General features: G+C 39.1%; 1 protein-coding gene across 3 annotated transcripts in view; it reads right to left on the minus strand.

Annotated features, from left to right (window-relative positions):
• Nucleotides 1-279: 279 nt before the first annotated feature.
• The window catches only part of LOC109853944 (protein bric-a-brac 2), a 335353-nt gene continuing 323054 nt past the window's right edge, over nucleotides 280-12578 (minus strand). Inside the window, exons 6-9 of one of the 3 annotated variants that reach the window (XM_020426542.1) lie at nucleotides 5160-5337; nucleotides 3338-3423; nucleotides 2080-2319; nucleotides 280-1826 (exon numbers count right to left, since the gene is read on the minus strand). In XM_020426542.1, coding sequence (XP_020282131.1) covers nucleotides 1315-1826; nucleotides 2080-2319; nucleotides 3338-3423; nucleotides 5160-5337 — 1016 coding nt within the window. In that variant the 3' untranslated portion in view covers nucleotides 280-1314. Of the gene's footprint in view, nucleotides 1827-2079; nucleotides 2320-3337; nucleotides 3424-5159; nucleotides 5341-6495; nucleotides 11723-12578 lie in introns of those variants that run through there. The other 2 variants (XM_020426540.1, XM_020426543.1) reach the window with 2 other exon arrangements.

The raw sequence follows: 12578 nt of genomic DNA on the forward strand, positions 1-12578 counted from the left end.
GGTAACGTCGCTTACTGCCTGGCGTCCAGAAGTTAACATTCTTCTTACACAAAGCGTCGCGGCACAGGATTGAGATTTTTCGTTTCAGAGAGATTCATGAGTAAGTTAGGGTTAGGATACCGCGCGCAGAGGACAGATATTTGAAAATTTTATATTAAAGCAATATTTCTCGAAGAATATATTGCAAGATTCTCTTGTCAGGATCTAGTTTTTAAAACATAACATATATCGATCATCTTCAAATATGTGAAATAATTTTTATAAAAATAAAAACATCTGTTTTTTTTTTTTTTTTTTTTATAACAATCTAAAATAAATCGCTGCGGTGCTTAAAACTTAGAACATATATATCCAATCCGCGACGCATTGTGTAAGCACTCGATAATATAATATAATGTGTAAGTTCTGTTCGAGGCGGCTTATACTTTCTCGTCGACACTCGTCTCGGAGCAATCGATCATTCGGCAGTAGGCGACCTCTTATGAGTTATTATACACATTTGGCATTAAAAGTACAGTTATCGTATATGCGTAGGTATAAATTTCCAATGTATACCTTGTATGTTTGTGTATGTATGTATGTGTGTGTGTTCCGCGCTCGTGTGTCTGTGGTGTGAATGTGTGTATGTTCATACGTGTGCTCTGCGTGATGTGTTTTTTTTTTTTTTTTTACCTTTCTTACATGTACATAGTCTGTACGACACGACGATGACACGACTATCTAGATTGGAAAAAGGTTGCGGCGCAAACTCACGAGACGCCAGCAAACCTAATAGCTATAGTACGTTTGCTAGAAGATTTTACTCTCTTTTTTTTTCTCTCTGTGTTTCTCTCTTCCTGCGTCCGAAGGCTCGACCGAGCGATTCGAGAACGAATTTCATCAGCGCTCAATCGTCCTTCCTCGAAGCTGAGACAGGCGAGAAACTCTCAACACTCTTTTTATCGTCCACACTCTGTCTTCGACAATTTTGTTTTGATTGTAAGCCTCTCTCTCTCTCTCTCTAAAATCCCTCTAACATACTCGTATGCACAATATCGCGCTCGCGTACAACGTTCGAGAGTCGCGTATGTATAATATATATATATATATATATGTATATATATTAAACTCTTGCCAGGAGGTGGAAATCGCGAAATGAATCAGACCGAGATCGACCCTCTCTCGTCTGCCGATCGGCATAACCGATTCTCGGTAGCTGACGATTCCGAAGAAGGGTCAGGGTCATCGACGCACTTCATCCTTCCTCGGCCGGTATTCCCGTAGCGGGACGATATCGTCGTTTCTTCCACGTCCCGCGGCCATCGAGATGGCTTACTATTCGCAGCGTGAGTCCGTGAGTGGCTCGAGCTTCACAGGGATCTTATCCTTGTCCTTGAGAGCGTGCGGACTCTTCACAAGGTCGGAGATGTCCTCCTGGAAGAGAGTCTCCGGGCGAGGACTGACAAAGCTCCGCGCCGGCTTATACGTCATGCCGCTCACGCCGATGCCGACTTCCACGCTGGGTATGTGACTCGGGTCCATCAGCGGGCCCAACGGGCTCGCCAAGGGACTTTCCATCGGGCTCTCGGGCGGTCCACCTGAGCCTGGACTCGCCAGACCGAGATTCAACGGAGAATTGCCCGTATTGTTGCCAGCATTATTGCCGCCGAGACCACTTGCGTTGCTGCCGCTCGTGTTGTTGTTGTTGTGATGCTGACTGGCCTGCATTGCTGCCTGCAGGTTCGATGACAGACTGCTAGACAGGCTCGTCGACAGATTCGTCGCCATCATATCGTGTTGCTGCGAGTGCGCCGCGGCCACCATGCTGCACATTTGATGTCGCAGACCTGACGTATGACAAAGATGAAGAAAGAGATATTAGAATTTCTGTAAATTTCTAATAAAAATCTATGCAAACTTAATATGCTATTTATGAATAAAAAACTATTAAAGAAATGTTAAATGCGCAAATTGTTATAAATCACGTGAACTTATTTCTCATTGTCTCTCTTTGTAAAAAATGTAAACGTTTACAAAGTAAACATTTGGAGCGTCAATCAATATTTCGATAGAATTACAAAAAAAAAAAAAAACTTTTACCTTGAGCGACCGCCGCGACTGCGGCTGCGGCTGCTGCGCCCGGACTAACCGCACCTTCCGGTCCATTGCAGGTCGCATAGTTCGCCAGGCTGGGATACATCGTGGTCGGTTCCTCTTTAACGATATGGGGTGAGTGCCCGTCACGGAATACCACCGCGCGAATCACACCGCGGATATGCTCGTCTGGCCAGACGCCCAATAAGATCCTCTGCGGTCTTCCTCTTCCCTTTGGACGCAAATCTACAGGTGGGAAGGAAGTAGGAGATGAAAGGAAAAGAACGAGAAAAAAAATTCATTTCACTGATAATCAGTTCTAAAATCCTAGATTCTACCACGATGGATCCTCCGCTATTCGTTTTTTTTCTCGAGCAAATTTTCAAGATTGTGCGACTTATTGAAAAACTGATAAGAGCTCAATAGAATTTTGAGACTGACGAGATCGCCGACGAAGAATTTTTATAATCATTAAAGAATTTATGTCAATTAAAAACAAAGATACTATATGTGTATGTGTGTGTGTGTGTGTGTGTGTGTGTGAATGGACACAAATTTGACGATAGAAATAAATTGTTGAAAAAATTTTCGCGAGTGATTATTGAATCGGCGTCTAAATAAAAGTAAAATTATTCAACAGTGAGAATCGGTCAAAGAATGTGACGGTAATAATGTGGTAGATGCGTAACTAAGCGTTAACATTAAATGCTAGCCTAGCCGTAACGCGCCGACGTAATCATGCAACGTAATTGCGGATTTTATGAGCGTAACTGAGTCTTTGGACTATTCCCTTCCTGATCAGCCGTCACTTATTAACTATTTACAATTGGCTACACCGTTGCGGTCCATCAGGCGAGTTCTTCGCGCGGTTAACTAGGGTCCTGAGAACGTCTGAGGTGACGACGGAAACGTTGAGACGGCGGAACTTTTATACACGCTTGGAATTAAACAAATATGAGACTTTTCTTCAATACAAAAAAAAAAACGCAATTGTTTTTACACGTACTTTTAATATATATTCATGAATTTCTTACGTGATAATCATATTTTCCAGATTATGTAGCGTAGATGGTAATTCTATTTTTATTTTAATATAAACGTGTATCGTTACGTCTCGTTATATTCTTTCAACAACTTGCTGTCCTTGAGTCCCGATCTAGCGTCGACATTGATCTCGCCCTTATCATTGAGAAATAGAACGAGAAGCGGAGGCGTTTCTGAGATTACTGAAGGCGTTCTGAGGAAACTGGCAACTAACACTCACCGGCCCCTCCGTCGGCACTGGGACCCAGCATGTTGTGCACTCGATTTGCGTACAGAACAAACGTCGGATAGGGGATGTCATATTTCCTGAAAGAGAAACAAAATTGGACGCGTTTATTTATAAAGTTTTTCTATCCTTCTCTTCGTTTTTTTTTTCTTTTCATTCCGTTGTCTCGACTGAGTTTTATCGTTATGTGTTATTTTGTTTCATGTCAATTTCATTCTCAGTTTCTCTTTAATTTATATTAATTTTACCGAAACCGATGAGATGAAAGATTCAGTGAAACATATTTGAATGCATGGCAATGGAAATTATGCAATCTCTCGAAATTATGCAACGGCGCGGGGGCAGTACCAGCCAGCGATATTGCACGTTTGACAAAATAATGCAACACTTCTCGCAGAAACCGACAAAATTCACTGTCCTTATACATATATATACATATATGTATTATTGTTATCTATGCGATTATTATCACATACACGTAGGTAGATATTTCTGCTTATAACTTGAGACTATTTGAAAAAATAAGCGCATTATACAAAAACAAAACAAAACAAAACAAAAAAAACATTTAGATTAAGTAAAAACTTTATGTAAAATAACTTAGCCGTTACACGACGCAATGCATTAGGCGCATTATCGACCGACGAGTCGATTATCATAAAAATTATCGCTTGTCGCTCGTAAAGCCGCGCTTTATTGAATCGTTTGTAGGCGAATTAAAAGAAATCCCTTTAATGGCGAGTCGACGTTGTTATGCAAACGTGATATACAGGCTTTACGACGCCTGCGCGCAAATGATTTTAAAGCAGCTGCTTCGGAGAGCAACAGCAGCAACACATCAGATCGGACGATTATTTAGCATGATTCAGACACGGCGATAAGGTATGCCTGATGCAGTATATAATTTCCAGGAATTTTTCATTGCGTAATAACTTGGTTCTATTGTACGCGCCGCATCATAAGACATTTATATAACAATTTTAACTATTTATTCGATACATTGCGTGAGTCGGTGACGCAGAGGAAACAACGTGACGCGAGTGCATACAAGAGCAATAAAATATTTACTTTTTGAATATAATTTATTAACGTCGCGCAAGAACACACACCGGCCGGTGTCGGTGAGCGCTCTTGGGAGCCAGCAATTAAAATAACTCTTCAATTTTTATATTAACACTTTTCATTAGTTAGCTGTCAATACTGAATACCGCACACAGTTTTATGCAATTGCGCGTAGTTTATTATTAATTTTATTATCGATTCCGCGCTATAGATGTTGAAGGATACACATACCACCGTTTATCGCATACGGAAAATGATTACAACTAAATTAATTATTTGCCGCCGTGATGTATACGGGAGGAGGAGGCACTTCAATATTTTTTTTTTTTTTTTTTTTTTTAAATTAACGTATTTTCTATCAAAAAGCCGGTATTAAAATATTATATATGCACGCTGAAAAAGCGCAATTAAATGAAATAAATTATTTTTACAAAACATGGTTGGAAACGGGTATTTTTATGCAATTAATATGTTATGTCGATTAATTTTAATATTACATGTGACGTGCAGGGATAGTCCGATTTTTACCAAAGTGTTGATAAATAAATGATTTCTTGCATCTAATTACCTAACAATTAAAATCGTAAAATTTCTCTGCGCTTAAAATGTGCAACTTATTAATATTATTTATTTTTGCGTATATATATATATTATTGCGATTTAAAAAATTTATTTTATTTTTTTATATTTTGTTAACTGTTTTTGAAATTGTGTGCAGATATATTGTTGACACATTTGTTTATCAGGAACGTACCTTGCCGCCTGGCTGAGGGAAAGTCCTTCTTTCAGCACGCTGAAGATCGCTTCCGCCATGGTCTCCGGCCGCCAGGATTTGAGGGGTCCGCGTTCCCGGAAGCGCAGATTGTGCACCAGACTCTGGTTGGTGTTCCAGCACTTCTGCCACATGGATTGTAGTTGGTACTGGTAGCTGTCTGCTAGTTAACGCCCCCCGTGAAAAAGAGAAAACACAGAAAGGCAGCTATTAGTTCAAGATGTTCGCCTAGTTCAGAGATGATGTAGGAGAAGGAAAAATATAAATAGGATGAAAAAATAAATTATCCTCATTATTGCATGGTTCTTTTATTAATTGTTTGCGCGTGCAAAAATTCTTGCAGAGCTCTCACTCACGTTACGATTGTGAAATCGAACGATGGGGCACACGCATCGTCGATTCCGCGGATATGCAATTTTTACGCCAAATCGATAAGCGCGCGGTCTCGAGACGCGCATACAAGTGCATCTGAAATCTTTATACCTTGAGCGAAATCACCTGAAAAACAACGCTTAAGGAAGACAGATAATGTGAGCACGTGTGTGTGTGTGTGTGTGTATGCGTGTGTGTGCGTGTGTGTGTGTGAGTGTGCGAACAGGTTATGGCAAGTAAATCTATAAGAAATTACATTTTTCTGGATGAAATCAAATGTCGATTGTATTGTCGTACAATCGTTACAGAGTGTTACAAAAATCGAATGTTTGTCGTTAACAATATAAGCACATCGATCAGCGTGTGTTATAATGATACTTAAACGTTATAAACACAATTATTGCGTTGCGTAAGCTCTCTCGGGAAGTATGTGTTCTAAAACGCATCTTATATATAAATCGAGAGAGCAGTTCAGAACTGGTATTTTGCAACATACCTCGCATCACAATTCACTTAGTTTTAAGAAAATATCGTGCGCGCAAAAAATTATTAGTCGATTAAAAATTAATAATCGTATATAGAGTACTTTGAACTTTTTATTGGACGATGTGTTTCAGTGGAATAAAATAAATTCAATTGTATAAGCAGCATATTGTACTTTTTTTTTTCAACTGCCGAGCACGCTAGAAATATTTTATTGAAATGAAATTAAAGCTAACGTTTTTGAATAATCTGCAATTTTTAGACAATTTTATAATTGCTTTATTTTTAATGTCAGCATGTCGGATCAAGAGCTCGCGAATAAAGGGTACAACGTGTCGCTCTTCACACACAATTTATCACATGCATAATGTATTAAGAGGTCATGACGCGGTAGAGTATTTTCTTTTTTTTTTTTTTTTTTTTAACGTTGCAGAGACAATTTATACCCAAAAAAACAAAAAAAAAAACAAAAAAAAAACTATCTAGAAGAAAACGGAAAAGAATTCACAAGAAAAAGAGAACTTAACGAGATGAAAGAAATATCCGGCAGCGTCTACAGTAACTTCCGCCGCTTGTGTATGGCACGTATGGCCGGCCTCAATTCGCAACGATTATTTAATAGTTAAGTTATTGGCTTTAATTAAGCCTCCTGACCAATTTGACAATTAATACAATTCATAGGAAAACGTGCGCGCGGCTATTCCGTCTATTCTTAGACTCGCATTCTCGCGGCGCGTTTAACACTTTAAAATCGCGCACGTGTTTGTTTGTCACATTCGACGATGTTTTCTCGCGCAATCGAATCATAACAAAAACGTTGCTGAAATATACCGCGAGAATGCGAAAATCTTAAACTTGAAAACCTCAGTGCATTCGCAATTATTAATGTCGCTTATTTCGCGCGTAAAGATTTTCTTGTAAAGAAAAACTACTAAGTACATTTTTTTTTTGTGGATTCTCGCTTTTTCGAGAAAACTTTGAAAGCGCATTTACAGTTAAAGAACTTCTTCTACTTTCGACATACATGTGTCCCGAACGATTATTTATTAAAAAAATCTAGTTCTTCTCAATATATGCGGCACAATGAGAAATTCGCTCTTGCTACCTCTGAGAAATTGTTCGCAAAATTTCGCAGAATTTACATTTTACAGCTCGCGAGGAAACTTTACGCGGTAGCACCATCGTAATATAAACGCGGCCGTTTTACGGCCGTCGCGAGTATTGTCCTCTCGATATTCTATCAGAGAATATCGCATGCGCCTATTTTAATACCGCTCATTCGCACTTAATTTTCTCTTGTAATTCCTTTTGCCTTCTTTTTCTTTCTCGGTTTTAAACGCGCCTCGCTTATGTTGCACTCGGCGTGTCGCGCACCTTTAGCGTTGGACGCGCGCGATAACACCAATATAATATTACATCGTTCTCGCTGGGATTCAATTAACGTCCCGCTCGTAAATACACGTAGCTGCAAGTCCTCGGAGGGCGACAATCGGCGATAATGTGACGCGAAAAGAACACCAACGCGTTCGTCGAGAAGAGGTAAGGTGTCGTTTTTCCACTCGCGGAGAGAGCTTGCACTTAACACAATCGGAAAAAAAAAACCGATCGAAACGTGTATCGGAATGATTTTTTTAATTAACAATAATTCATTAATATATCACTCTTTTTATAACGAATAATGACGATTATATATGACGTAGGAACATGAGTTTTAATGATTTCGACGAAATTTTTCTTCTATTCGATTCGCATCTCGACTGCAATTATTCTCGTCGAGAAAATCGGCATACTCGCGTTCTTTCGCGAGAAAAGGTCTCGGGGATCGACGAATCCGCGATATTAATTGCCGCACGTTGATCGATAATTGCTGGATGTTAGTTGCTCATTGCCGGGTGATATTCGACGAACACAGCACACGTCGCAATCGATAATTGCCGCAAAAAGTCGGCCGTCTAAAGTGTACCCTATTAACGTCCGCTCTGTGCTTCGCGCGTAATTGAGTCGTTTATTTTTTTTTTTTTATTTTCTTTTTTTTAAATCCTCCCTCCGTTACCGCGCGCGCAGGATGCGAATACACACCAATAGAAATATAACGCGCGCGCGCGCGACACGCTTCGGCGGCGGGAGTAATCTAATATCATTCGTCGCCGTCACTTTCAAGTATTACCATTATTCGTTTTATGGAATGGAATTTTTCACACGGACGAGGCGAGAGCTAAACGCGTGTGAGGAAAGTATGCCTGGTTTTAGCATAAAAAAAAAAAGTATTTCGAGAGAGAGAGAGAGAGCCGCACGAGCGCGGCGGAGCCCGCTTTAACTCTGACGCAACGCGCACGATGACATATCGCCGCATCAAGATGTATATTTCGCAGTTGGGGTAATTTAAGTTTCATTGCGGAGAGCGAAGTACGCGTAGGGTGTGTAAAAAGAAAAAAAAATAACACGCCAAGTCGCTATATGTTATTTTTATGAATAAATATATGAACCAGAGGCCGAATGGGAGATAATCTGTCGTTATCAAGATTTTACACTTTAAGTTGCGTGCGGCGAATCGAGCCGATATTATATTTAGATGTAGCTTTTTATATGCTTTGCTCCACTTCCATTTACGTTTTTATCTCGGAATATTTATTCGCGCATTTATTTCGCGCGCTCGTGCTATTCCGTTAATAAAATAAGAGAAGCGTCATGTAAAGCTACAACGATCGCTTAAGATTTGCAAGCAATACTTCGCTATACGTACACAAATTACACGCGCGTTTCGATTTCGTTAAAAAAAAAAAAAAAAAATTATCGCGTCACTTACATAAATCAACTATTTTTTTTCGTTAATAATGTCTGACATACTTCCTTCACTCGGTTTGATTCTCGCGCGTTTCATAAATCATCGTTCAGATCTTTCTTCACTTTAGCTTTAACACTTTTTAACAAGAAAAGAATATGTTCGTGAGTTTTCGTTTCATAAATGCGATTATTCCGTGTAATCAGATTTGGAATGTTAACAAAAATGCGCGTGTTTTCGCGCAAAAAAGCGCTTGTTTTCTTTCGTCGTCTATCTTCGTAATAATCCTAATGTTAGAAACATAATTATCTTATGATTAATGTCGACAACAAACTAAACGTGCCAACGTTTAGTCGGCGCCGGTGATACGGCAACCTAATAACTTAAATTTATTATTTTCGCTAATGATAAAATTCGTAGAAAAATATCTAATTGCGATCGTGAGCAACAATTTGGTCCCGTCGTTTCGAGGATACACGTAGTGATTGTCAAATATACAATATACATATACATAACATTTGTGTGCCAAAAAGGCAAGTGTATATCTCTCGCACAATACCGGTCTCTCGTTGATTGACGCGGCGTGGAAGACGGAGATTTAAAAGGCACTAAATTTATTTTACTATACTAGATTATTTATACGAGTGAAATATAATAGTTTTTTGTGTGCGATTCACAAAATCAGCGACACGTTCGAAGACATCTCGCGGCGCTACTTTTGTTTTATGTGCGAAACTAGTTTCTTTTTCGCATTTTCTTTTTTGATTTCAAGAACAAAAACAAAAGATCACGTAACGTGTAACGCAACATTTCTGTGTCACGTTAATTGTGTAATAAACCGTTTTGTTGCAAAAGGTTTCAATAATGAATACTTTGCATTTCATGCATCACAGTTTTTGGCTTCCTTTTTTTTTTTTTTTCCGAGCGCGCGTATTTTCTACTCTTTCCTCCAGCGAATCGAGTTATTAACAAATAAGTGGATTAGTTCTCTTATTATATACACACAGCGTATCGTGGAAATTCTATTACTTTTCAGAAGCGTCGGATACTAAGGAAAAAAGATAAATATTGTCACGGGGGAATAACTGCGCTAATCGCCGTTGATGCAATCGATTCTGATGGATATTAAATTTAATCGAACGTAGACATTTTTTGCCCATTAATGTTCCCCGATTTTACCGCGTTATTATTTCGCGCGATTGCTCGCGCGCGCACACGACGCAACGTGGCGTTCGATTTTCAATTAGCAGGCAAATTCTTCCCGCGGCGACCCTGCTTGTGCAGCGATTTTTCCGTTGTTGAAGTCTACAGGATTTGCGCGTCGTTTGTCTGCTCTCCGCTTGTATATATGTCCCAAAAGAATTAATGCAAGAGAGCACAAAAAAAAAAAAAAGAAAAAAAGAAGAAAACAAAAAGAAAAAAAAAAACAGTGTCGCTTGCAGTAGCAATACACATCTCGAAACGAGAACGGGTGACGTTAGTTTGACGTTGTGCTTAAAAACAAAAAAGTCTTATGAAACATTTTTTTTCTACTTCTAAACTACAAACTAATAATTTGAACACCGAGTGTCTTCTCTAAGTCTTAACGAATCGCAGAAATTCGCTCGCAAACGTATTTCAATAATTTTTTTTTATAAAAAAAAAAAAAACAGACAAGTTAATTGTTATAACATTATGTCGACCAACTTGACGCACTTCCGGTTTTGGAAGACACAGAATAAAAAATCGCTCGAGTGCGTAACAAACGTAACGGAAAGACGAACCGTACAATTTTTAAAGAAATTGCGTTCGTCGTGTTATTTTGAGATATATATATACATATATATGTATATAATCAAACCAGTGTTATCGAGCGGTGATTTTTATTCCGAAACACGCGCGTCGATCATTGGCGGTTCCGAGGATGCGAGTAGCAGCAGATCGCATTCGGGAAAGTAAATAAAGAAAAGTTGCAGAGTAACGAGTCACATTGCCGCGACGGCACGTCGCTCGAAATCCGGCTTATTATATTCCCTTTGCCTTAATGTCGTCCGAACGAACTCGTTGTCGCCGGGACATAAAATTTTCCGCACATTTTTCCTATCGTCCGCGCGAGGCAAAAAAGAATCGCCGTCGCCGGCTGGCAATTTTCGCGAGAGAATCGGGAGAGAGACGAAATCGTGGCGAAATCTCGGCTCGGATTATGTCCGCGATTATTTAAAAATTACATCAGTCGAAAAAGGCTAATATTTATTATTCTATCGAACTGGACGAAGTTGAAGCAAAATTCTATCCGCCAACTTATACGAGCAATTTTATAAATATTACATAATCATCGTGCGCGTTTAATTACGCGGTTAATGAATTCACGCATGAAATCGCGTCGCGTGTTTACGAACATTTTTCTCTAGTTTTTAGTACGCTGTGAAAAGAACCCACGCGTCTCTCTCCGCGATCGATCTCGATCTTCGGCGGGACCGACATTAAGAGGAGTCGGCGCCGTTCTCGTTCTCGTCGTTAAAGTAGAGCGAGACTATCGAGTGTTTCTTACAAAAGGCCCACCACCAACGGAAGCCTTCCAGGCCGGCGAACTGGAATTTCGGATCCCGCTTCCGCTTGATCCGCTCGACAAAGTCTAATATCGCGTTTAACGATTTTTTCGTGCGCCGATTGTACGGACTAACGCTTATATCGCAACAGAATTCGAGCACCGCGGTTTCCTCGTTCGGGTCGAGGTTCGCTTTCTCGAGGATCATCATTCTCTTGCATTTGCCGAGGATGTTGTCGTACAAGGTGCCCTTGGGGATGCCGTACTTAGTCGACGCCTGGGTAAAGCGCATCTTCTGGGTCACCACGGCCTCCATCGCCTCGTGAAGATCGTTCCGCGTCCACGTGGGCGCCTTCAGCTTCAGCAGGCTCGTATAGTCAGCTAGAAAATAGTCAGCGATTTCTTTTCGACTTTTTTTTTCTCTCTCTCTCGTCTCGCGACTTGCTTTGTTTTCGCATTTGAGAAACTGCGGAAAAAGAACCGCATCTGGAGAAAATCGACGGTGTGGAAAAAGTCACACTTTTGCGCGCTCTCTGACAGAGAGTGCTTCTCTCCTTTTATCTTTTTTCCTCTTTTTGTTCGCGATTAGAAAACTCGCGTCATAGAATATATTCTTTATTTGATCGTGTTCGATGCGAACATTTGATAGACACGATACAACGAGAGCGAAGTGTGTTATCACAAAAATTTGTGAGATTAAGATGTCATCAGAATGAGATATTTGCGAAAAGAGGATCATTTTTTTCGCAAAGAAGACGAATAACGATAAAATAAAAGAAGAACAGTCATAAACATAAGAAATGAAGACTGAAGAAGAGAGTTAAAAAAAAAAAAAAAGAAAAAAACACATAAACAAAGAAATATCGAGGAAAAAATTCAGAGAAATATTATAGTATCTTGCAAATTGAGAGCAAATGATTACTTAAGAAAAATAGAAAAGTGTATTAAGAAATATACATATTGCTGCTTTATATTACGTCACACAATTTATTTACTAATGAAAACGATAATACTTTGGGAAGTGGCAACGTAAAGTAAAAATATGTCAAATTTGTAATAATAAGCTCTCAAAATTTATTCCTTTGAAATGATGATTTAATAATTATATATATATATATATATATAAATCAATTTAATAAATAAATCAATTATATTATATATCAAATATATAACATTTATTATATATTATCAATTATAATAATTTATTTTAAAACCAAACCAAGAGTGAAATAAAAAT

Source organism: Pseudomyrmex gracilis, unplaced genomic scaffold (assembly GCF_002006095.1).
Source record: "Pseudomyrmex gracilis isolate BER0280 unplaced genomic scaffold, ASM200609v1 scaffold_57, whole genome shotgun sequence".
Taxonomy (NCBI): domain Eukaryota; kingdom Metazoa; phylum Arthropoda; class Insecta; order Hymenoptera; family Formicidae; genus Pseudomyrmex; species Pseudomyrmex gracilis.